Genomic DNA, 27958 nt, shown 5'->3' with positions numbered 1-27958 from the left:
GTTGAAAATAAATTTAAAATAGCGAGGTATAGAGTTGAATATATGCATATATATGCATGCAAATAAAAAAACTGTGGAAGAAAATATGATAAATCTTTAATACTCATTACTTCTGAAGTAGTAGGCATGGTTGGGGGAAGTTGAGAGGGACTTATTTTAACTCTGTATAATGATGCACCTTTACACTTTCCATGTAATTTCCATGTATTTATTTATTTGCTTGCACAAAATGTTTAAATATTAACATACCTTGAAATAAGGGAAGAATCTGGTAGATTAGAGAGAAGCCAAATTGTGGGTAAAAGAACAGAATCATCAACAATTGTTTTATGTTTTGAGAATTTTTCAAAATACAGTAAAATACCATTGACTAATAACTATAATACCAGCTGGAATTAATAGTTGTGGACATGTTTTCATAGTTGCTTCAATTTCTTTTAAATAAAGTCGAACAGAAAAAGCTGAAGTCCTTTTGATTTCCTTCTCTTCTCAGAGGCAATCGGTGTCATAGATTTGTTGTATACTATTATAGTTCAGAATTATATAGTTTTACTATCAATATATAGGTAAAAGTATATATATATGTACATATACATATATGTGTATAAAAAGTATTAAATGTACATATATGTATATGTGTGTGTGTATAAATAAAACTATTGGTGGACATTTAGTTTATGGACAGTTGTTTCTTTCCTAAACAGATAATGTCTCTGAATATGAGTTTTCCAGGGTCTATACCAAAATTTGGAATTGCTGATCTATAGAGCAATTTTTTTTTTTTACTAGGTATTGCCAGATGTATTTCCAAATTGGTTATGTCAATTTATTTTCTCACTAGAGTATTTCATAGTTTTATATCTGGACATCCTCACCCAATAGTTGGTATTGCCAAGCTTCAAATTTTGTAGTATTCTGTAAGTTATTAAATGTTAGCTCATCAACAGTCTCTGAATATTTTCTGAGCCTCCAAGTCTGGCAGAACCCTACGAGGCGAACGAGGAACCCTAATGGCACTGGAGTCCCAGAGGGCACTGAATTAAATACTCGTCACAGGACAGGCTATCATGCGGCAGAGGTTCAGAGGTGATTATTATGTACTGCAGAGGTAATTAGAAGTTTTTAAGAGGTGCAGGTAAGGAAGAAAGGTGAATTGAGGGCATTGAAGATGCAAGGAGGAGAAGGCAGGCAGTGTGGCTGGAATGAACACTAAGCCAATAGTCAAATCATTCCCAATTGCCTTTAAAACCTTAACCAGAAAGGCCTTTGTAGAGCTTTAAACTCATTTTAAACTTGTTTTAAACCTGTTTTAAACTCATTGTACAGATGAAAAAATTGAGGCCTAGAAAAATGAGGTCAGCTTTATAAATCACTTAGACAAGTGTCAAAAATAAAATAAGCAGGTGATTTATTGGTTTATTTAACTTGGACATCCAATAGAGTGATCTTCAACATAACTGGATAATAATGCAGGAGTGTGTGTGATTTTCTTTTTACCCCTCTTATCTGTCTACGTTTCGCTCTGCTTTCCTCTGGTTAGCTTTATTCTTAGCAGGTTCTGTCCTCGTGGAGGTAGAGGTAGGCACCAGCTCTTTTTTGTTGTTGTTGTTTCTACTAAAAATAACGTATGCCCTTTCCCTTTATTTCTCTGTCAGTTCCCCCCAAAGATACTCAAACTCCTACCATATGACCAGATAGCTTAATCTGCCTAGCCTTCCTGGTGGGGAAATCAAAATCATTTCATTGATGGCTAAACTGGAATCACACCGTGTTTCCCTGAAAATAAGACCTAGGCGGACCATCAGCTCTAATGCGTCTTTTGGAGCAAAAATTAATATAAGACCTGGTATTATATTATATTACATTGCATTATATTATATTAGACCCGGTCCTATATTATAGTAAAATAAGACTGGGTCTGATATTAATTTTTTTCTCCAAAAGACGCATTAGAGCTGATTGTCCAGCTAGGTCTTATTTTCGGGGAAACACAGCATTACTGAGGAAAGGCAAGTCCTTAAGAGAAGGAACACTGAACATGCAAACAAAGGATGGCCAGTGGCCTGTGTGGCATGTAGTGTGTATGATACACATAATTATTGTAGTCAGGAGTTTAAGTAGAATATAGATGATATTCATTGCAAGTGCTCTATGTCCACAATTCCATGGTCATAACAATTTTTATAACAGTGATTCAATTCATCTCAACAAACACCTTTTGAGTACGTTTGAATTGCTTGTCATGTTACACAAAGATAAATCAATATGTGTCTGTGGAGTTCCCAAACTTTGGAAGTGGTAAGGGCAGGAAAGTTAGAAGTGTAAACAATTTTGATGAAAAAAAATCATGAGAAACATGCATACTGTTGAGATTGTAGTTGAGAAATATTACAGAAGGTGTTACCATACAGGTGGTAGTTAAAATTTTTATTTTTAGTGGTAAATGGAGTAAGGAATGGCATGTAGTTCATTGTAGAGGGTTTCGTCTGAGCCAACACTGAGAGATAGGAAACCATGGAGGCCCATGATTCACTGAGTTGGGTCAGATTATAGGGGAGTATTCTGAGAGTGGGAGAGTAATCTGAGAGCTAGAGAAGATGAAGATGAGATAGGTGCCAAGTGTACTGTACAGGACCTTAATGTCACCTGACAAGTCCATGCTTCCTTTGTTTGATAGGCTATGAAAACCACTGATTTAAAAAAATGTAAAATAAACACAGGTTTTAAAATACAGTGTATGGTATGACCTGAGAAGTCTGGGTAGTTTGTGTGTGTGTGTGTCTTTTTGGTTTTTTTTGTTTGTTTGTTTTAAATAGGAAAATTGCTGTAGCACCAATGGGTAGGCTAAATTGGAGCAGGGAGATATTGAAGGCAGGGTTAGGGTTAGGGAACTATATAGAACTGTCCTCTTGCAATATAAAGGTTGTTTGAATTGGGACTTGAGAGAGTTAAAATGTAAATTTAAAGATGAACTTTATTGAGATGATAATTTGAATAGTCTTGAGAAATGTTTCCGTTCTATGTGGTGAGGAGGATGCTTTTTCTCTCACCCATCACTGAGTGAGAGAAGTAGAAAATCAGGAAGTAGCCCTCCACTGGGAGAGATGAGTAGGATGATTTTTATGTTGGGTAATGTAATATTACAAATATACAGTGTTTTCAATTATATGTGGATACTGTTTGTAAATTTTGCAATGCTATTTAAACTTCCTGGATATATTTTTTTCAATGTTATAAATTTACACAGCAAAAAAATAATCACATTGCATTATTTTTACCCAGAGAAACAGATATTATATATATATATATATATATATATATATATATATATATATATATATATATATTTTAATATTTTAAACCATCTGGCTGATAAAATTAGACATTCCTAGGAGTATAAGTGCTAGGTACCTTTTCCTAATGAGTCTAATCATAAATATAATACAGCACTACCCCAAGTGTGTTTCTTGGCATACTGTATAGGTGGGGAGGATTATTCTAAATTATTATGTATGTTTTGGAAACACTGAGTTAAGCAGCTTCGAGTTAAGTGGGATTTTTCAGAGACCTTAGTATATATTAGTAAGGCATTTGGTGAGTTTGTAAGAAGGGAATGCAGCATGCTGCTATTTGGAAACTCATTTGACAATTTCTTTTAGAGCATCACTTGGGACTAATATCCTATGGAACACATTAAAAAATGCTGCTGTGTTAGCCAGTGCTAACAAGATGGAAGACTATGAGTAGCTACCAGTAGAACATAGAAATTTACTTTTTTTGTATGAAGCAAATTTATCATACCAATTATAACTACAATGTCTGTTCTTTTCTTTAATATATGAAATTCACTAATTTATTTTGGAAGATATATTTTTGGCCTGATTTAAAATATTCTCTTTGAGACTGCAGTGGTGAGAAAATAGTACGAAGTCCTGAAGAGCCACCAATGGCCATGGGTTGGCTACCTCTGCACTGGGGTTGGTGACATGAGAAATGTGTACATGATCCTGTCTCAGTGGTCTCCTTGGAATAAACTAAGGATAACATTTAAATTCCAAATGATTTCCTCTCATTGTGCCACATGCCTCAAGGCTCTTTTCTCCTGAATCCCTTATTTTGTGTGTATTCCGAGAATTCAGCTCAGCTCACCCTGGCATTTCTGTTACGTTCAAAGCACTGTCAGAGTGCAAATTTATTTCAAGTTGAGTTTGACATATATAATGTGCGCAGTACATGAGTATTTAGTTAATAGATGGTGTTATTTTTTTTTTTAACGATCCAGTTCTACATGGAGGCATCTCAGTGATGGATCTGAATTCTCTACGTTATTCTCTCCGAGTTCTTTCTTTCTTAGTTTCTATCTTTCTGCAGGTAGCATTACCTGAAGAAGATAACCAACAAGGACATCTTCTGCAGCCTATTTCTGTCTTTATAAAATTTGAAATTTACCTCAGGGGGGAGTTGTTGCTATAGGCAGCATTTAGTGAACATGGAGCCAACCACCTGAACCATTTGCCAGCATCTGGCTTTTCTTTGTGTTTCCTTCGAGTGCTAAAAATTCTTTTTTTAGTCTTCACGGTTAATTAAGTGGAGAAGGCAACTCTATGGAGAGAGAACTTGAGATAGTGGGAATAGTACTGGCTTTCAGAGTCAGTGTAGAATTTGAATCTCAGCTGTGTCACTTATGTGACTACCATACGATTCTTAATCTTTACACTTGATTTTAGCCAAAAGGCTGAGAAGCGATGAGATTCTTAATCTCTTAGCCTCTGTTACGTCTGCAAAACCGGCGGTCAGGCTTACATTTTATGGTGGCTGTAAGGAACGTAGATAATAGTTGTGAAACCCCAGTCACGTTAGAGATGCTGAAAAAATGGTAACTGTACTAATAGATATTTATTATTTTCATCCTTTTCCCTGTACTTTTACAGAATCACTTATTTTCAATTTTATTCACATGTGAAAGGCTATGAGATAGGAGTATAGGTACTCCCATGTCTTTACTTATTTTTGCTGATAAAATGAAAGTGAAATTAGACTAAAATCTCACCTGAACCAATCTTTAAACAAGCCAAGAAATGTTTAATTTCTTTCCACTTGCCATCCTTTATACCTCTAGTTATTGGTTACTTTGAATAGTAATACTATTCATAATAATAGCTCACAATTTTTGAATACTTAAAATATGCCAGACATACGTCTGTTTTACTTGTTTTAACTCTTTAAATCTTCAGCATAATCCCTTATGAAGTAGTGATTTTTATTAGCCATATTTTGTAGTTAGGGAGACTGAAATGTAAGTCCAAAGTCACACAGCTAGTACATGGTCTAGCCTTAGTAGTTGAACTTAGGCTCCAGAAGCCACAGTCTTACTACACTCTATTGCCTTTCTCAGTATAGCAGTGTTAATATGCCATGCCACGTGTCATGCATAGCTGTAGAGAAACAATTGCCAATATCCAGCTATACGTGCGACTGTTCTTTACTCAATGTCTATAATCAAAGATAACTACCTCACCTCATACTTCACTTGGAGGTCTTTAAAAGTTATAATTAGATCGTCCGCTTTAGTTGATACTTTTATGGGACTATTTCTTAATTTCCTTATAGATCCTATTCTAAAATAATGCTAAGTAAACTGTTCTCCTTGTGTTAATGTTTTGGAGTTCTTGTCTCTTCAAACAAATGGTCTATTTAGTAAATATGGTTGTATGAATCTCTCTAATCAATCTGGTGGTAGCTTGGTAGCACCTATAAAGTGGATAAAAGGTCTACATTCAAATGTCTATTTATATGCAAGAAGAATATCTTTTTATATTATTGAAGCCAATCAGAGACACGTGTTTAGGTTTGGAGTCTGAAGCTGTTTCTCTAAATTTAAGAATTAAATTGTACAGCATATGTCACTTGGTAATTATTTCTTGCCTCAATATCCCCACCTCATGAAAAGCACTGGGACTACATTTCTAATTTTACCATGGAGACATATTGAATTATTGAACATCATGTGGCTATTCTTCACATAGGAATGTGTAAATGTCTTAAGTATAACCCATCTCTTGAGTTAATTGGTTGTTCCTATCTACTTTTACATATTTTTAAACTCTAATCTTTGTTATTTCTCATATGTCAGTGCTCATTAGTGATCTTTTTAGGGGGACTATGAAGTTTGTAACACTGTTCTTGTGTTTAAAATCAAGTTTCAGGGTTGCTGTAGGTCATTTTTTGGCTAACATTTGATGTGCTAGGATTATTCAGATAATGTATGTAAAGGACTCTAGCTTTTAAGTTTTTGTTTTCAGACATTTTAGGAGTTCCTGACTAGCAGTAATGTCTCTCAAAAGTAAGAAGTTAGTTTGGCCTTGACTTTCTAGGGTAGTTTTTAATCCTCTAGGTTGTTGATTTATCAACTGATGTGCATGTAGTGTGCCTATATCTGTTTAGGAGTCATAACACTCATTGGTAGAAATAGTTTACTTTTCTCCACTAGCAATGACATGCCTATTAAATATGCGAATAAATAGATAAATCCAAGGGTACATTATTTATTTTTTAACATTAAATTTTTTTGTGTGTGTAGCATAGGGTTAAACGTACAAATTCTAAGTAAATAATTTAATTTTACTAATACATAGTGAACACGTCTGTATCAAAAACTGACTAAAACATTACCTGCACTCCTGGGACCCACATCATTTCCTCTTAAAATATATCCTTTATAATTAAAATATTTTCTCTAAGCTATCAACACTGGAAATATTGAAAGGATATATTAATTTTTTGAAAGGAGAGTGAACACATAATTATTTCTATTAATTTATATTACTAGCATTTAGCGCAATAAGTGTCTAATAATTCTTAATACATTTCTTGAATTTGTTGAAATTTTAGACTTATGTGGTTCAGGATTAATTTTTTTAATGTTCCCATGTTTGAAAAATGAGATTTAAAAATGTTTTCAGGAAATAGCTTTTAGCTGATATTTTTATTGAGATACCTAATAAAATAGTTTAAGGTTTGAATTACTTAAATGTTATCTTGTAAAGCATTATTATTCTATGTATGAAGGGAATGAAGACCACAATTATGATATTTTCTTTGTCGTATCTACAGATAATTTTCCAATTGCAATTCACCAGGTATTCTTCCTGATTTTTAAAATTATTAAAACATTCCATCCATTCCCTTCATTAAATGTGCACTATTAGTAAAATTTTATGTGTTCTGTCATCAATTTGATGTGATAAAGCAATGTTTTTTCTATATTTCACACAGCATCAGGGCTCTGCAAAGCATCTCTGGGGGTTCTTTGATGTCTAGACAGTTTAAATTATGCCTGCTCCCCTGCCTCCAAATTCCACCCCTGTTCTGCTTCAGGGGTTGTGGGAAATGAAAACAAACCAGAAGGGTTCCATAACACTACAGTAAAAACAAACAAGTAGAATAAGCTGTATATCTACCCTGGCAGGTGTACAGGAAAAGACCCTATTATAGGGAATGGTAAAAATGAAAGAATTTGGGACAAATATTGTCCTGTTTATTTCTAATTATATTTCTAATATGGAAATACATGTGCATCATAGACAAATGAAAACATTATAAAAGTTTTAGAAAAGAGGGTAGAAGCTACCTTTTACCCTAGTCCCTCAGTTTTTTTTCCTCCCCAATGGCAGTCAAATTTGAGTTTGGTGTGTTTCTTGTATATTGCCCTATTATTGAAATAATGGTAAGATGCAGAATTGCATTTTAAGTTGGAAAACTAACTCCTTTTCTTCTCTCTTTTTTGTTTTTCTTTTATAAATCGGAATATCATGATTCATCAAATTCATCTTTTTAGAAAGTAAGTAACTTGAAATTTCAGAGATTTTTTTTGGTTAAATTATCGATGTGTTTTATGATTATATATACACGTATACACATGCACATATTCTATTGCAGAATTTTTAACTTTTAAATTCTAACAGGTGATTAACTTTACATTAAGTGAATTGAAAAAATTTTAATTAATTAAAAATAAAAAATGTTACATAGAAACTGTTCATGCTAAGAATACATACTTTTAACACATATGTGTCTTAGCTTCTTTAGTACCCACATTAAATCATTGTGCGATATATATGTATATGTTTACTTGTTAAAAAGAAAAAAATATATGTATATATTTATGTGTGTGTGTGTGTGTGTGTGTGTGTGTGTGTGTGTGTGTGTGTATCTTAAAGTAGGCCAAGGTATGCTTGCTAGTTCTGTTTTATTCTGAAGGTAAAAATCATAGAAGAATACAAATAATACTTTTACTTATTCCTGTTCTATAGCAGTTAATTAAGATATTAATTTCTTCAGGAACAGTCCAAATTTTCTAGACTTTGTGGAATTACTGAGAACAGCAGCAATAAGTTCTGAAAGATTTTTAAAACATATTTTCCTATGTATATTCTGTATTCTATGAAACAGTTACCTTGTAATAAGCACTTAACTCTTTTGATGCTAATGTTTTATTGTTTTTAAATAAAATGGATCATGTCTATTTTTTTCTGTACAGAATTGCAAGTGATATGCTTAAGACTAAGTGACTTAATAAGCCAGTGATTTGAGTTGTAAACCTGTATTTGATTGCAAAATATTTTGTCATTCTTCTAAAATGCAAATATGTATACTTTTGAAATAAAACAAATTTCATGTTTGTTTTGAGAAAGATTTGGGAATATTACAGCAGTGATCAAGACTTTTGGAGATATATTGTCATGTGATTGTGAATTACATATTTTTATAGTGAACCTGAGTTTATTGATTTAATAAACAGTATAAATAATATAGTCATGCTCAACAAAGCTTTTATCTGAAACTGGTGCTTATCAGTTATATTTGCAGCAAGCACAGCATTAAATTTCTATTTACTAGTCAATTTACCTTCAGTTATCTTTCATTTACTGTACCTTAGAAAAAAATGTAAATTGTGGTGATGTTAAATATATTTGTTCAATATTTCTTAGCTGTCTTAAATTTGTATTATTCCGAGTTCTTGGAAGTGTGTATATTAGTACCTTAGTAATTAAAAGGAAGAATATGTGTGAATGTTTGATGTTAGGTGGACAGTTTCATTAAGTTATATTTTTTTAAAGTCTACATTGTTTCATTTTTATATACTAGACTCTATTTTACTTGTAGTGTTAACGTCATCTTGCCAAGTCCCTACAGAATGTCTGTGTTTCTGACAGTTTCATTAAATTAAAACTCTACAAATCTGGCATAATAATTCCTAGCTTCAAATTGTCTGTGCTTTTGCCGGAAGAAAAGAATGATAAAAAAATACATATTTTGTAGTGTTCAGTACACCATGTGTGTCATTATTTATCTGGAATTTATTCGTGGACAGATATTTCTGGGGAGATGAATATATTATACTTTATAAGGTATGTCTGGCCCACTTTAAATATGAGCAAAAAGTCTTTTGTGAGGAAAAATAATGAAATGAGGCTGTAAGCCTGTAACTTTCATGAGGAAATATATTACATAAACACACAGCATTATAACCATGTGTACTTTAGTGTTATAACTGCATTGTTCTATGACCAAATTTATATTAGGTCTCTTGCTTCCTGTCAAACTCAGTGTAATCATATTGACGTGTTGGCACAGAGAGTTGCTTTCTAAAATAATAAAGAGTGCTCTTATGATTATAATACTTATAAACCTTTATGACCATGATGTGTATATATGCTGACTTGCTATTAAGTGTGTTGTGGCAACTCAGCAAATTTGGCTTTTTCATTTTCCTGGTGAGTTTTCATGTGAAGTCAGAGATTTGATAATCTTGGTTTTTACAAAACTTTGAATTTAGTACATAAAATTATATTTCTATTACAGAAAGTCAAACTTAAAAATCTTAATATCTTAAAGGTCCTCTTGTCCAAGAATATTTTGGATTAAATATCCAGAACCCCTAAGAGGCTAATGGGGGTGGAATAGGGATTCTAATCAATATTGGCTCAACCAAATATTGATCTTTCAGCATCTTAAGACGTAAAATATATGTAGAAACATAAGTAAATGAAAGTGATAATTCTAACTCTAAATTCTAGTTTGCAAAGATAGCAGTTTGCAAGCGAAACACAAAGAAAGCTCTAAAATCTACCCCAGGAAATACAGATAGGCCATACATTTCATAAACATCTTTCTTTGTGTATGAGTACATTTCAATAATGTTTGTACATATGTGCTTTGATATTTTTAATCACTAGTTTAATGCTGTTTGATTTCTTTTAAAAGAATCTGTTGATTTCATAATTCAGTCACTTGCATTTTTTGCTGCAGAACATAATTATTAGCTGGGCAGAATTCCCAAACACATATTTCTTTATTTGACAAATCTGAGAAAAGGATGTCATTGCTGAAGCTGTATCAGAGATATAAACACAGATACAAATTTTTATTTGGCCTTGTGAGAAATGCAGTCCCATGAGTAACTTAAATGCTTATAATTTCAAATCAGTTCTTCCCTGGTTTCTTATTATTCTTTTGTTGCTTTTCAACCTATAGGATGGAGCTGTCCTTGAACTTGGTTTATTTGATCATTCAAGTGCAACCATCAAGTTGTCTGTAATATTTAACTACTGAGGCTTCATGGTATTATTTGTAAAATAACATCACATAAGCGTTTTGGCTTTGGTTTCTTTGAAATATAGTGTTGGTTGCTTTATGAATAAAAGCATAATTTCAATTCAGGAGACTTTTTGCCTGAAGCCTATAATACAGATGCATCTGATTAACTTTGGCGAAACTACACTGGCCTGTTATTGTAATGTAGATGTTTCCAGGGTTGGGAGGATATTTTTAAAAGGTATGTGAGGGTCTTTTTTTTTTTTTTTAAGAGAATGGGAGAACAGTTTTGCCACAGAAACTGCATCTCAGACTGCTTCATTTTTGTACACTTTTATTTTCTAGTGGAACTTCTCCATTAGCCTGTCTGAATGCAATGCTTCACACTAACACTCGAATAGGGGATGGAACATTCTTCAAAATCCCTGGAAAGTCAGGCCTCTATGCTCTCAAAGTAAGTTGGATTATTCTGCATATTATGTCTGTTATTACTATGTATCATGCTTTTTTTTTTTTTTTTGCTAACGCGTGAAGGTAAACAAAACTAGATTTGGGTGAAGGGTAGAAGAATGAGCCCTATGCCTTTTAAATGTTTTCAGATGTCTTAAAAATGATTTCATATTAAGAATAAACAATGACATTTTTCTTTAAGGAAAGAAAACATATCTGTGGTTTCACTCTAACATATGGTAATGGAAAATAGTTGTGGCTTTCTTAAAATTCTTGATTCTTAAAAATTTACATGGAGGAGTGCCATGGCTCATCAGCCAAGAGCTTAACATGATCACAGTTGCCACAAACTATTTGACTTAATGACCATTGGTTGATAGACAGCTTCACACCTGCATGTCTTTCTGTCTTTCATAAAAATAAGAACTTTATCCATTCATCTTGAAAACTTGCTGATTTAAATGTTATTTAGTTTTAAAACTGTGATCTTCAGGAAGTTTTACTTACAATGCATATTTATTCTATGAGAAAAATAGAGAAATTAAAAGCTTCAGATAACTGCATCTTAATTATTTTAGTGCAATTCCCATCTAGAATGGGAAATGCCATCTAAGATGCACAATTCCAGAGGATAAAAGCTGATATTCTACAAATGGTTTTTTAGCTTGGAACAACTAAAATCAGTGTATTTTTTCTTGTAAATTAAAAAAGAAGTCACTGTTTTAATAAATGACAGATTACTTTTAAAGGTCATTAATTTCCAGTGAGAAGTGTTTTGCTTGTTTGTTTGTTTGTTTGTTTGTTTTAATGCTAAAAGTTATACCTGGCAAAGAAGCAAAAGTTCTTTTTCAACTACTTAACATCAGGGTCTTGTCACTGTGTGTGTTTCTGAAAATAACACAGGTTAATCAAAAGGACTTAAATTTAGTTCATTTGCTTTTTGTAGCTATTTGGCTGTTTACCGGTATAAATCCTAAGTTGTTAAGCCATTTCCTAACATAAGGATGAATGTAGAATTGAAAAACACAACAACATATGTCAAAAGGAAAGTTTATTTTTGTATTGATTTTAAAAGGTTATCCAAAAAATCAGCTATGGAAATGTACTTTTCCCAGTTTTCTGTTTTTTTTTCAAGGAAAGAGTTTACATTAAAAAGTAAATCAAATTACTGTGATAATACTTTAGGACTCTGAAAATATTTTGAATGTTTTCAGTTGCTAATACATCTCCATAAATCATCATTTTAAAAAAATAATATAGAAAGAGGAGTCGTCATGCCCAGCTGATGGGACATTGGAATTAGACTGTGAGTCTGAATTGGATGGTACAGAAATGGCGGAGGCCAATGCCAGTGGGGAAGGAAATGGAGGTAAGTGTGATGGGTTTCAAACATAAACCCTGTTTTCTTAAAAATTATACAGAATTCCAATAATTCATTAATTGAATTCCCTACCATTATAGATGCAATTTTCTTCTAAGTTTTTACCAGCTATTTAGATTTATCATTAAACAATTTTGATTCATAAGATTAGCACCTTAAAAAAAGTATACAGTCCTTTGCTTTTTTAAATTTTGTTTGTTAACAGTGTGGATTTCCCTGGGTAATATTCTTGAATGTTATCAGTATATTTCTCCTGCAAGGTGAGAAGGTTACTGGGAGTATCTAGTGGTTTTATTATTATGTGAGGCTTGAAAATGCTAATGTTTTATGTCTGATTATACTGATATTTTCTGTGATCACAGTAGTTTTATAATAGCTTTGTTGCTAGGTTTGTCCATAGTAAATTAAGATTAGTGTTAACATTCCTTACAGTGAAAACAAGGGCCAAATAAATTACATTCTTGTGAATCACTTTTGCAAACGCTTCATGAATTCTAGGGGCATTTTCCACTTCTGAATTCTATCCATGTTAATTCATTTTTATCTTTCTCTAGATATTTGCATTATGTTTCTATTGGTGTACATAATTCATATACTGCAGTTTTGGCAAACTTTTTTTCCACGAGAGCTGCTTTACTTCTTTGTTTCCTCCATACCCACTGGTCCCAAATGTAGACCCAGATCATGATTTTGGAGGAAAACTGTGTCATTAAAGTCTCTGTCGATAGACTCATAGAAATCAGTAACTTATCTTTAAAGAAACAAATCTTAAAGGATCCTTACAGAAACATCGCATTTCCTTAATAGCCCAAAGCCATTCATTTTATTAACAGCGAAGGAGTTCCTTTGTATACTGACTGGACACTTCTGCCCTTTAAGTTGGTGTACTTTCTGATATTTCCCCTAAGACTGATGCTTCAGAGCCTAACTGATCTGCAGGAGAGTTTGTGCCTTAATGTCGGAAACACAGATTCTTGTCCTAGTAAAATGGCTGAAGTAAGTAAGCCTTGTAGACTTTTTTTTTAACCAACTTTCATTGAATTTGATGTCCCTATTCTTATACCTTTTGAAAACTCAACCCCCCACCATTGTGACTGTACTGGGAACTTTGGCAGGGCCTTGTGATTCAAGAGAGAATGAGGCTGAGATGTATGGCAATTTCTGGCTCTCTGGAAGGGCTGGTGAATGGGCCAACTCTTCTCTTTCAGTAGGATGAAGGGGAATCTTACTGAATCATTCCTCTAGTTGTACTGTCTACTTAAATGCGCACTTGCATGCTCTCTAAGTATATACCGAGCGTCTACTGTGTACCAAGTACTATCTTCCACATTGCAGTTACATCAGTGAAAAAGAACAGAAAGAGATCTCTCATTGATCTTATGTTGATAGAGAGACAAACAATAATCAAACAACTATGTACAATTTATAGCTTATTCAGTGCTGGCAAGTAATATGGGGCAAAATAATTTAAATAAGGAAATAAGAGTGGGAGAGAGAGTTACATTTGAGAAAAGACCCGACAAGAGTGAAGGAGCAAGTATTTAATAGGAGACAGTTTTAGGTAGAAGCAGCAGCAATTACAAAGGCCTTGAAGAAGGAGAGTGCCTAGAATGTTCTGGAAACATCAAGAGGCCAGAGTTCTTAGAGGCCAGAGTGAACAGGGGGAGAAAATGGTAAGATACTGAAGTCAGAAGTTATAGGGCCAGATTGTAATAGTGCCTTGATGTTGGCTTTTGTTTTGAGTGAGATGTTAAACTATTGTTGGGTTTTGAGCTAAAGAGACAATGATCTCACTTAAATTTTAGCAGGATCACTAAGTACAAAATGTATAGATACAGATATAGACATAGACATAGATGTAGACAGACATATAGGGAAATAAAGACAAAAACAGGAAGACTGATTAGAAAGTTATTGCCATAATATAGATAAGAGGTGTGATGGTGGTTTGAATAAAACAGGTAACAGTGGATGTGATGATAAGTGATTGGATTCTGGATATATATGAAGGTAGACAGAAGAAGAGTTGCTGAAATTAATGTGGTTATGAAATAAAGACCGAATGATGACTCCAAAGTTTGAGTGTGAGAAAATAGGAAAATAGCATTGTCTTTAACTTAGATGGCTAATCTGCAAGAGTTAAGTTTGGGGCAGGGGGTTGTTGATCAGGAGCTTAGTTCTGGACCGATTAAGTATGAAATTCATTTTCAGCATCCAGGTATATATGTTAAATAATTGGACTTATCTGCCTTAAATTCATGGGATCAATCTTGCTGGAGATACGCATTTGAAAGTGGTCAGTTTATAGGTGATATTTAAAGACAAGAAATTGGATGAGATCACCAAGGAACTGAAGATAAATAGAAAACAGAAAAGTCCCAAAGGCTGAGCTCACAGGTACTTGAATTTTAAGAAATTGGAAAGAGCAAATGAGATTGAGAATAGACAGAAGAACACGTTGTCTGTTCTGGAAACCAAGTGAAGAAGGTGTTTCTGGAGAAACAAATGTTTTTGATACATCAAGTATAATGAAGACTAAGAAATAACTATTGGATTTAGTTTTGTGAAGTTATTGATGAACTTGACAAGGACATTTTTTGTTGAATGGTGAGACCATAGCCTGAATAGAGTGGATTCAAGAGAATGGGAGAACAGAAATCGGAGACCCTAAGTGTAGACAATTCTTTCAAGGATTTTTTAGGTAAAGGAAAAGAGTGAAATGGGAAAATGGATAGAAGAGAAAGGGTTTTTTTTGTTTTGTTTTGTTTTCTTGTTTTTGTTTTTTTAATATGAGAGATAAATGTTAAAATAATTGTATACTGTTGGGAAAATCCAGCTGAGGTGGATAATTTGATAAGGAGGAAGATGTCCTGTTGCCATGTGATTAATTCGATGAGAGGGAATGGGATCTTTTTTAAACAGATTAAGAGATTGGCCTTATTTAGTAGTATGGAGAGGTGCTGTATGGAAGCAGCAGGTAAAGTGAGGGTGTTGAGGTAAAAATAAAGGTAGATGAATATATGTGGGAGGGGCTTATGGAAGGTTGTTTCTTGTTGCTTCATTTTTTTCTCTCAGTGAAATAAGAAACGCTTTCATCAGCTGAGGGAGAGGTTAGAAGAGTTAGTTTTGTAGATTTAAGGAGAAGATATAAAATGTTTAGAGTCTGACAGCATTAAGCACACTCTTCAAGTTGCTAATCCTGAATTTAATATGAGACCCGTCAGCGTGGTTGTACATTTTTCTCCAGTCATGTTCATGACCACTGTGCAGAGTAGAGTAGTGAGCTACAGAGTAGATACACTGTGCAGAGTAGATAGAGAGCTACATTTGACCAGAGTTGGGGTTTTGCCAGGTGGGAATGATAAGTGACCCAGGGACAAGGGAGTTGCGGGTGCATGAAATAGAGTAAAGATCAATCTCTATGGAATTTAAGATGGTTGTGGAGGTGGGTGAAGATACGATTGTGTGAGGTGAAAGAGGAGGTCCCCTTGGGTTGGAAGGATTGTTTGACTTGGTATTGTAGAGAAAATGAATTAGAACAGCAGGTGATATGAGAGAGGAATACACAAAATTGAGTTTAGGTTAATATTATGGCATGCATATCTAAAAGGAAAGGAAAGAAGACAGCTAGGTTTAAGACTGTTGCAAATGGTTGGGCCGTGTGTGCACTCTTCAGAGCGGCCTGGCTCGGGGCCATCATCAGTGGCTGAATTTCAGCAGCCCTCCATTTGTCCCGTTTAGTGTTGTGGGATGAAACGGGGTCTACTGGGAGGAAATGCTGCCTTTTCTTATTTGCACAAAGATGTTTTAAAGACTGGTGGCCCTGACATGAAATATTAGAGAATCATCTGTGTGGATATTGAAACACACAATTTTTATAAAACTAACATTGAAAGGGTATGCATTTAGGAGCTAAAATCTTCATAAAATGAGGGGAGTACCCCAGGAGTTGGTAGATAAGTATGGTAAGGAAGAGTAGTAAATACTGTAGTCTGGCAACATGAGATACAATGCTGGAGGCATCTACGAAGCAGGGAGGGAGAATAGATGTCACCTATCCCATTTCTAGCCCCAGTGGGCCAAGATGAGTGAAAAAGAAAAGGGCTACTACCTGAGAAGTTTCCAGGGGAAGAAATGTCCATAGGAGAGAGCAAGGTTTTGTGGACCAAGATGTGAAGATAGTGTTCAGAGAAAAAGATGGAGGTTGTAGAAGATTTTGCTAATGACTAATCCTGAACTTCAGAGGAAACAGTAGGAGGGTTTTAGTGGCTAGGAAGGGGTGGGGGGGGGAGGGTGAGAACACCTAGCCAATAATTAAACCAAAGCCGATATAAGCAAACTCCCCTAATTGGAAATGTGAATAGGTAGTTCACAAAATTACACATCTCCAGCTAATGTGACTAAAACTAGATTTTCTGGCCTCTCTGAAATTGCATTAGGGAAATTGCTTTGGGGGAATCATTGAGAGAATAGTAAGTAGCTTATTTCCTTGAGTATTTCTTGATTTGCCCACTTTTGCATCTTATTGCAAACCACAATTGCTTCTTTTAGGACAAGTATATTTTCTATCTACATAAATACCATATACTTATATGTGTATAGCCCATTAACCCAGCCTTAGGATACATTTTCAAACCTAGATGTTAAAAATAGATGGAGGACTTATAATGACCAGTCTCTGTAAGCTCTTTACATGTATGTCATTTATATCCTACAACATTGTTGTGAGGTAGTCACTCAAATGCTTTGTTATTTATTTATTTTATTTTATTTTATTTTATTTTATTTTATTTTTTACCATTGAGGAAACAGAGAGGTTAAATGTCTCATCCAAGTGGCAAGCCCAGGTAGATGTGTGTGACACCAAAAGTCAGGCTCTAACCCCTGTGACACTCTGCCCAAACCACTGGGAACACTACTAGATAGCCAGGAGTCACTGACACAATTTTACTTTCCAACATTTGTCCAAATCTGCTCTGATGATAAACTTGAGAATTTGACAAAAAGGAAACCCTGGCTTATCCAAATGAAGAAGAGAGATGCCACAGGATTTCTTACAAATTGACAATAAATTTCATGAAACTGAACTGGTTTAGGTAATGTCCTTGCTTATTACTCTGTTTCTAATATATATTTGAACCAGAAGTTAGTATGGACATAATTTCCACACTTCTTACAGCTGTGCAAATATACTTTGAAAATATAATCAGAGAAAAGAAGGTAGGGCATGTGTGGGAATGCGTGGACATGGGAGAAAGGGCAGGGCGAGAGGAGGAGGGTGCCACCATCTGTTTTTTTTATCTTTATTCCACTGCTCTTTCATTCCTTTCATTCCTCCTTTGGAATGAAAGATAGGTATTGAGCTGAATACTAAGAACTATCAATCGCTAAGATACACAGTGGCAATCCAAAGAATAAGCCCTCTGCTACCGTACAGTTATTTCAGATTAACAAAAATGAATTGACATTTGCTTGCACCATTAAAGGGGGTATCCAGAGAAATATTTGAAAAGAAAGCACTTTATAAAAACTGATAACAAGAAAGACATCTTAGCAGCTTGATTCCAGTCAGTAACACTCGAGTCCTTAGGTGGAGTTAAGATAATAGTAATGCTTTCTTTCGTCCTCTTCTCACAGTCAACTGGCCAGCAATACAGATTCTTTTTAAACGGGAGTTGCTTTGCCAAGATATTTTGTTTTATAGTTTCGTTGAAAATTTTTACAATGTGGGAAAAGTGGTATATTATTGATTATAGAATTTACAAGACACAAAACTATAGTTATGTGTTATGTTTCTCAGACTCCTAAACAGTTTCTCAAGTTAATAAGAATTAGACTTATAGACTCGAGAAAGTAAACTCTTCAAATTTTACAAGCTTAGCTCTGGAGATCGAAGAGTGATTTAGGTGAATCACTTGATATATTTTTGTTGACAACCCATGACCATTTATGCCAATGTAAGTATAGATCTATGTCAGCCAAAGAAAATACTTTGAATTTTATGGGCTATTTTAGTCAGAGATTTATGGGTATGTTTGTGTCTGAGTTGTTTTCTGAACGTAATACATTGGTATATCACAAGTTTGCTCACACATATTAAATTGACTTACAGCGTATTGCTGGCTGCAGACCCATACATATTTTATGTAAAATGATACTATCAGTATATAGTCTTCAGCGTCTTCACCTTCTATTTATAAATTATTATTAACAAGAAAATGAGCTTCTCTTTGTGGTTCTAATATATATTTCATGTTTAAAATCAAAAGCAACCGTCATATTTGATTTTTTATAAAATGAGGAAATTGGAGAATGTACAATTTTCATCCAGAGATCAAAAAAGGTTCTGCTTGTCATTAACCCTAATGGCTTTCAGGGAGGGGGGCAGCAATCTAGCGGGGGAATTAGTATTTTAACTCTCTATTTAGGGGGAAAAAAATTATAGAGAACATATATCCTATGTTTTAGTCCTTAGATCCCAGGGTAAATAAAGATTCCAACAGTTGAAGAATTTTGTATGGCCCTTTTTCATTATTCTTCTTCTTCATGGCCAGTTTTATAAGTGGGTTTCTGATTGTATGATTCTTGGCAGAGTTGTGTTAACTTAATGAAACGTTATTCAGTTCACTCTTTGTTTTCATTGGCTCTGAGGCCACACTTTGAGGGGTCTTTTTTCAAAAGTGAAAAGTGCTTTAAGATGGCCTGAAGTGTGTGGATAGGCTCTCTGTTGAGACATCAATTACATACAGATGAGCAGCTTCCTGGAGGAAGTGAGATGTGTACTAATGAAGGGCTAGGTGCCCTCAGGGAGTACCACTGACAGTTTATCAGTGGAGATTTTATACAAGGGTAGAGGAAAGGAAAATGAGGGAACTGTGGGGGTGTGAAGGGAGTGTTTTGAGTAACTTTTAAAGATGTTGCCAACCTGCTCGGTGTCTCATTCCTTGTGGTGTTGTTGGTCTTGTGCTGGAAGTTTTTCAGTAGCTTGCTTGTGACTGCTTCCAGTGTTATTTTATGAAGGATGGCCTGTGTGTCTTCGTGTGTTCACAATCAATTTCCAACTGACAGCCATTCCTAAGAATCTTGTAGATGAGAGAAGGTAATTCTTTTCATCACTGTACCAGGTCCCTTGATTTTCTAAGGTTAAACTAATAGGTCTTTTATCCAACATCTGCATTTTCATTAACAGCTCTGATAGCTCACAAAGACACCTGTTCTACATTGGTGGCCTAGAGAAACTTCAGTCTGTGAAAATTATGTTGTTTTAGTTACACATGAAAGAAAAGACAGAGGGAAGAGAATACTGTTCACAGTCAGAAAGCACCATTGGCAGGATATAAAACTTCCTCTGCCCACTCTTTCTCATTCTCCCTTCTTTCATCCCAGCCCACAGCTTTCACAGTTCATGAGAAGTATGAGAGACCTCATGAGTTTATGTGGGCCTATATCCTCTCTCCTGCCAGTATTCTACTTAAGCCAGTTGATTCAATAGACATTATTCTAACAGTAAATGTCTAGAGGGATAGGAATCTCACAGTCCCTTTATATTTGTCTTTCTGTGTTTTTTTTTAAACCTTATAGTCAAGAACGTTTTCCTTATGCTGAGAGCTTTTGTGCTTTTAATTTTTTTCCCCCTTGATGATAGAGAACATTTGGCCATCATGTAGATCCCGCCCCCTTCATCTCACCTTCTCAAAATGACAGCCCAGCTCTTTCAAACATGACTTACCGATACTATTTTCCTTCCTCTCCCCCCACCTCAATCAGGAACTTCTTTTTCCCTTGAACTATGAACCTTGTTCTTGTATAAATGGATTTTGGTCAATTTTAACAGTTCAGAGCCATGAAGCAAAAGAAAGTTTTACTTTTAAGTAGATAATTAAATTAGCCCATTTAAGTGTACATTCCCCCTCATTTTCTATGCTATGAGAGAAATATTTCATAATATGGAGATAAAAATTGGAAAGAGTATGATCTCATAGTAAAAACAAACTCCTTAAATAAAATCAAAATTAAAGGTATTTCACAATTGCTCATTTTAACTAGCCAAATTTCTGTTTGATGTGTGCAGTTTGTGATTGATAGCAACAAAGTACCCATGCTCTTAAAAAATAAACTACTTTTTAAATTGATACCAGATAATCCATTCTCTCTGCTTTCTCTAAAGTGACGGTGTATAATCATTTCTCAAACAGTTAGCAACCTGAATACCTTATCTAACTCTCCTTTATTTTACACTGGCGTTATCTTTTCTATGTGGAAGTATAAAGTAATTAGTAGCGATGCCCATGAGTGAAGCACTTACCATTGACCTGTACCAACTTTGAATAATATTCTTCTTCCTTTTTTTTGTCTGTTTCATTTTGTAGGTGTAGATGTTTCAGGAACCTCATTCCCTGTAGAACATCACAGGTGTTGTGCAGTATAAAAGAAATAGCTTCTATTTTTTCCCCCACATAAGCAGCTTATTGTATTATTACTGTCCATAATTCTGAGAGAGGGAAGAAAGGGTTAATTAGGTGGCTAAAAGCTGGTACCTTTAGGATATGTTTTTACCACTAAGTACTTTTATTTCTGGTTTGTGTTTCTCTTTTCTTATCTGGGTTTAAAGGGATGTTTTTATGGTTATCCAGAGATATTAGTATAACTAAATTTCTCTGGCGATAAGTTGAGTGCTTTATTCATTAGCTTTCGCTAATGAAGCAGTCTATAAAATACAGTAAAATTTCAGTTTTATTAGGTATATTTTATTCATAGATTATATTGTTCAAAATATTATCAAGTTTCAATGTTCAGATGCTTTTCTCCCTTGAAAGTTTCTTAGGAGAAAATTGCTATTTCCATTTTATTGCTATTATTGCTCTTCTAAATTGCTGGCCTCTCCTGCCATCTCATACCCTTTGAATGTTTTCTTTCAATGCAACAAGGGAAATTGTTTAAATCCAAACACCTCTATCTATCTTGTAATGCTTTGAGAGAGGGCCGTTCTGTTTAGTCTGGATCAAAAAAGGATTAAGGAAGTATTTTTTTCTCTGAAAGAAATGAAGTTCAGGAAAGATTTAGTTGGGGTCAGATGGGTTTGCCTGTATGGGTTTTTGGCATGTGTTTTGTTGCTGTATATATCCAGAATATCTGATATACACAATTTCAAATGTAAATATGATATATAAAACATACTGCAATCCAAAAATCCACTAGATATTTGTAGACTTGATTTTTCTCAGGTAGATTTAATAATTCTATGCCATTGTTCTTTGAAAAACATGTCTAACAAAAATAAAGTCTCAAAGTCAGGTCTGGGTCTTACTCACTGTTTTTCTCCCTGCACTTTATGCAGGGATTGGCGTGAAACTGCTCAATAAAAATTTTGCAAGTGAATGAATGGTTAATTAAAACACACACACAGACACACACACAAACTACTTTTAAGACCCAGCCTTCTTTTAAAAATGTGATTGAATCTTAACATTATACCACACACTGTCTGATACACTGTGTGGTCTTTAAGTTTTTTTATATTTGTAAAAACTTTATTAAGCCTATGGTATATGTCAAGATCATTACTACAGATAACTACTTTGATTTGAGAGCATCTAGTTTGAATGTTCAGAACATTGAAAGGAAGTAGTTGGAGGGGGGAACTAATATAAATGATACTGATCAAAGCGTGCCCTTCTCTGGCTCGATTAGACCTTTGGACACCAATTACCTCAGATAACTTGTTACTTATTATGTAGGTTAGTGAGACATATAGCAAGGAATATGTTTGTTGCAGCAACTATATTATTATGCTAAATGCTGGTCCATTTTGCAGCCTGTCCCCACAGAGCTCCTGCCATTTTAAGTAAACATGGTGATGTCTGATTTTGACATTTACATTATATTTATTTTTATTTCATTACGCAAAACCTCCAAACAATGACGCTTTTAATTCTTTCCCCTAATTGACTTTAGAATAATTTAAACTTTAAAAAAATAAACTTGTTTTCAGATTTTTAAAAATTCACCTTTAGATATGCTTTTCCATAACAAAACACTGTGCTTTGCTGGTCTCCTCCTCCATGAATTTTTATTCAAGACAGTAAACGAAAGTTAACTTTAAAAATACTTTAAATAAATTTCGTGAAAATCAAATTTGAGAGTTTTAATAAACATTTATAGAGCACACTCTCGGTGCCGCACTTTGCATGTACGTAAGTCCCCGAGTTGACCCTGTGGGTGGTGAAGCGGACACAAGCACTCATATTGCTGGGACTGTTGTGCTTCTATCCACTAAGTTCCAAGGAAACATGGGTGCGGAGGAGTAAGTCTACCTCAGACACCGGGATAGTCAGGACGGAGCGGGCGAAGCTGTTTGAGTTTGGTCTGCTATGGTGACTTTGTCCAGTCATCTGGCAAAGGACACTTAGACTACCTCCAGGGCTTGGCTATTGTAAATAATGCTGCAGTGGTACATGCATGCAATGGAATATCAGCCATCATTAGATGAAACACTGCCATTTGCAACAACATGGATGGATCTTGAGAATATTATGCTAAGTGAAATAAGTCAGATGGAAAAGGACAAGAACCGAATAATTTCACTCATGTGGGATATAATGTAAAACAAAAAGCAACAAACGAACAAACAAAACAACAAAAAAACACACTCATAGATACAGGCAACAGAGTGGTGGTTACTAGAGAGGAATGGGAGGTGGGAGGAGGACACAGTGGGTAAAGGAGGGTTAAATACAAGGTGATAGAAGGATTCTAGATTTTGGGGTGTTGAGCACACAGTAGAGTATACAAATGTAGTATAAAATTGTACACCTGGAATTTATATATTGTTATTAACCAATGTTACCCCAACAAATTCAATTTTAAAAAGATAAGTTTGTTAGGCAGAGAGACAGAGTACTTGGAAGAGAGACTATCAGAGCTATTGCAACAAATACAGCAAATATATGTGTTCAGGAAATAACACAGGGTCTCGACTGGCTGGATCAAAGTGGGTGGGACTTCAGGAGGCAACCAAGACGTGAGACTGAAAGCAGAGACCGTCAAGAGGGCAGTCTGATTTCTCCCTTCGTTGTGCCTCAGGTTAAAGATCAAAGCCCTCTTGGACACCTGTCAGTGGATTAGTAATTAGATTGGGGGAAATACTACTCATACCTTCTCTCTAGCACTCAACATTAAAAATATGAGCTCTAACTCATATTTTCCAGTTCAGTTACGTTTTCAAGTTGAATGGTGACTGAAAAAGAGGAGAGAGAGGGTCAATTTGGAGACTGAGAAAATAGGCTGAAATGCAGCTTTTGCTGGAACTTAGTCACCAGTTTCTCTAGTCTTCAAGCTATCTCATGATTACCCATAATCCTCCATCTCACTTTGCTCCCAAGCCTCCTAAATAGAATATTTTGCAGGAGGAGTTGAGGAATCTGAGTGTGAGCGAGAGTGCTGGTAGATAAGCAGCAAATACTGAGAATCCCATTTACTGTCTGAATTTACAAGTAGCAGATTAGCTTCTAACTATGTTTTTGGCTTGCCTAGTTTGGGCAGGCAAACAAAATGTAGGCAGCAATAGTATTTCTGTACCTTTGAAAAAGTGTTTCCTCATTTTTACTTTGTCCATCTACAAAAAGGTAAGCAGTCTTGTGGGGTATCAAGGTATAAAAACCTGGCATTCATTTTGTGATGGTGCCAGTACCATTAGGAAAACACAGCTCCCATTATGTTCTGAGTGCCAAGAAGATATCAATTGCTAAGCTGCATGTCAGTATTTGATATTTATTGGATAAAGCATCTGTCCTAATTCTTCAGTTTCTTGAATCCTGTTGTAATTTCACATACAGGGGATTTCCCTTGGTCCTTTCTTTAACATTAATTTTGTTTGGCCAGTATTTCAGAGGCCAACTCAGTCCCTTAGATAAATATTCAGGCAACTGTTTAAAATAAGTCTTGTATTATTTATTTATCACATCTGTTATTAAGAAAGCTACAAAAATAAAGTAGAAGACGTGTTTTGTCAGAATATGAATCGTCATGAACCTACACAATCCAACTACTTAGCGTTTTTCGATTGAGCCACCCTCATCAGATATATGGCAAAAGAATGAACGGTGCCTCATATATGCCTATATTATGTTGTCTGTATTGTCAAGGTACGCACACACACATGCACATATGCACACACACACCATACACACACATGTGCACACACATACCACACATACACATCTGCATATACACACCACACACATTCACACACTCACACATGTAACATACACACATACACACATTCATACACCACACAGACATACATACATGTGCACATGCACACACACACACACACACACACACACACGTAGACACACTGTTTGGAGTCTACGGATTCATTACATTGTGCACAACCTATTTTTTCTTTCTTGATTTCCCCCCAAAAAAATATGTGTTTTTAACCCAAAGGAATACTCACTTACAGATTTTAATTTTCGTTACATTTACTGTCTTTCAGATGCTATAATTAGTTTATCAGAAATAACTAGGAGAAAATGATTTGACCCAGAGAACCAGGGCTAAATTCCAGAATGAGGGATCAGGGAGGAAAATGATTGTGTAGGAAAGGAATTCTCATAATGCTTCACTTGGGTCCAGGATGGAATGTAAGATAAAGCAAAATAGAGTTGGGTTAAAGGAAAATGAATTATCTTGAGAGAAAACCTTCAAAGTATTTCTTGACACTGTTTCAGTTTTATTGTCCTGCCCTCCATCTGAAGTTCGGGGCTCTAAATTTGACAAAATCTTTCTTTTGGAAACACTGTGTAATATATGTGAAACACTATTAACACAGTGCAATAGTGAATTTAAACCAAACTACACAGCGTATATGGTGATACTGGTGTCCCAATAGCCTATGGTTTCCTAAGTCAGAGAAAAATAGAGCAAGTTGTAAGATAGATATCTATCATCCACAGGAAGGACCACAGATTATATACTGCTTATTGTGGCATAAAATATAAGGGACATAAGGCTTTAATTTACATATACACTGATTCAGCATTTGTTGTAGGGTTTTTTTTGTTGTTGTTGCTTTTTTTTTGATCATGCTGTATTCAAGTTAACCTTTGAAACACCTAAGAAGACTGATAAATTTAGACGTCCAGTAGGCAGCAGCATTCTTATACTATCTATAAATTCCCTAAAATCCATGTACTGCATTTGGTCATCCTTTTTAACCAGTAAGTTTCCATTTTTCGAGGTAGAAATACTACTCTAAGAATGTGAAAGTAATGAAACGTATTTGCTGACACATTTTACTTCTGGCTGGGCTTACATCACACCCGTTTAGGTCTGTTCGATTGAGATCATATATCCCATCTGCCACGTTCCTGTCACACACACACACACACCCAATTTGTCACACTTCATAGAGCCTTCAAAACATTGAAAAGGCCATCCTTAATCAGTGTAAAACAAATCTTTATAAACTGAAGATTATTTCTAATATTTCTTGATAAGTAAGCTTTGGTGAAGTGTTACAAATTACTCTAGTCATCGTTTCAAGTAGAGAAGCCTAGGAGCCATGGGTTATGCAAGTAGTGTTATAAAATGTTCCTTAACTAGAACATCTAGACTGTTTTATGGGGAAATGTCATATTGTATCAAATAGAAAAAAAAATCACCTGATCATTAATTCAAGGACTTCTCTCACATCCATGGGCAAATACTTTTGCTACTTCAACCATAGTGTTTCCTGGGCCAATCACTCTTATCCACAATTCTCAATTTTTTCATATCAGGGGCTACATGACTTGTTTCCTATGCCCTTCCTGTTTCAGTACTGCCAACATGATGCAAGTAAATTAGACTTCTTTAGACACTGAATTTTCTGCATCAGTTCTTGGCTTTGAGGCCAAATATTTTAAGTGGAAAATTATGGGCTTAGCTTTGGATCTCAGCTCTGATGTTTCATTGGCTATGTGACCATGGGTAAGTCATTGAGTCTTTCTGAACTCTAGTTTTCTCTCTCCAATATGGAGATAACTTTCCATCTTGCAAGGAAGCTGTGAGGATGAAATGAGATCACAGATGTGAAGTGTCTGGCATTAATAACTAACAATTATTTTATCTTCCAAAACTTGTTCATTTTCGCTTGCTGATTACTTTCCATTTTAAAACAAAACTTGATTAACTCTTTTTTCTCAACATTCTCTTTCACAAACCACATTTTTATTTCTCAGCAGTATGTGTTTGAGTCTATCTAGAGTAGATTGAGTGTTCTCAACACTGTGCACATCCACATGCTTCCATTTTGGGCTAGAATCATTTTTACTCCACCTTTTTAAAAACAAAACAAAACAAAAACCTCAGATCAGAATCCTCCCTAGTTACTGTTCCTTGGAAAATTTTCTTGGATTAGTATTAACCCTGGTACCCTTAAAAAGTCATGTTTTGATCTTTTACAATATATTCTCAAGTTACTTTCTTCTATCTGACTTCCACTTGCCTCCTGCCTTTGGCATATGCCTCCATTCTGCCGTGAATCATAGTGCTTCTTCACTTTGATTTTCCAAATACCTTCTACCCTAGTATGACAGAAAATGGCCCATATCTGTGCTTTGCCAAGCTTATGGTGAAGAGGCAAAAGGAAAGCTTGCCTCTCGTACAAATGACCAGATTATATTGTAATCTGCAGAGGGCTTAATTTTCTTGAAAATAATTATCTTAAATTGACTGACACCCAGCATCTCAAATTTCATTTTTTTCTTCCCCATGCTATATGACTTGGCCCATAGGAGAGGATGAACATTCTCCAACAGGCCATAGATTCTATAGAAGAAGGGCTGGTAAATAGAAAAATCATTTGTTGCTTTTAGTTTTATATCTCACATATGAGTGAAGTCTTATGGTTCTTGACTTTTTCTGTCTGACTTACATCGCTTAGCAGAATAATCTCAAGATCCATCCATGCTGTCGCAAATGGCACTATTTCATCATTTTTATGGCTAAATAGTATTCCATTGTGTATATATACCACAGTTCTTTATGCAGTCATTTATGGGAGGACACTTTGTTTCCATGTTTTGGCCATCATAAATAATGCTGCAACGAACATTTATTTGTAAAGATATATATATATATATATATATATATATATATATATATATATATATATATATCTTTACAAATATATGTTTTCAGATTTTTTGGGGGTAGATATCCAGGAAAGGGACTCCTGGGTCATATGGTAGCTCTATTCTTAATTTTTTGAGGAACCTGCATACTGTTTTCCATAGCAGTGTACCAATTTACATTCCCACCAACAGTGTATAAGGATTCCTTCTTATCCACAACCTCTCCAACACTTGTTATATTAGTTGTCTTGTTGATAATAGCCATTCTAACAGGTGTGAGGTGATATATCTCACTGAGGTTTTGATTTGCATTTCCCTAACAGCTAGTGAAGTTCAGCATTTTTTCATGTATTTGTTGGCTATTTGTATGTCTTCGTGGGAGACAAACAAATAAACAAAAACTGATAGGCACAGG

General features: G+C 34.8%; 1 protein-coding gene across 2 annotated transcripts in view; it reads left to right on the top strand.

The window, feature by feature from the left end:
* Window positions 1–27958, top strand: part of ASXL3 (ASXL transcriptional regulator 3) — a 171079-nt gene that overhangs the window by 54815 nt on the left and 88306 nt on the right. The window contains exons 3-4 of one of the 2 annotated variants that reach the window (XM_081078727.1): window positions 10943–11050; window positions 12307–12415. In XM_081078727.1, the coding sequence (XP_080934853.1) occupies window positions 10943–11050; window positions 12307–12415 (217 nt within the window). Of the gene's footprint in view, window positions 1–10942; window positions 11051–12306; window positions 12416–27958 lie in introns of those variants that run through there. The other variant, XM_081078725.1, reaches the window with a different exon arrangement.

Source organism: Rhinolophus hipposideros (assembly GCF_964194185.1).
Source record: "Rhinolophus hipposideros genome assembly, chromosome: 17".
Lineage (NCBI taxonomy): Eukaryota > Metazoa > Chordata > Mammalia > Chiroptera > Rhinolophidae > Rhinolophus > Rhinolophus hipposideros.
This window is presented reverse-complemented; position numbering and strand designations above follow the sequence as displayed.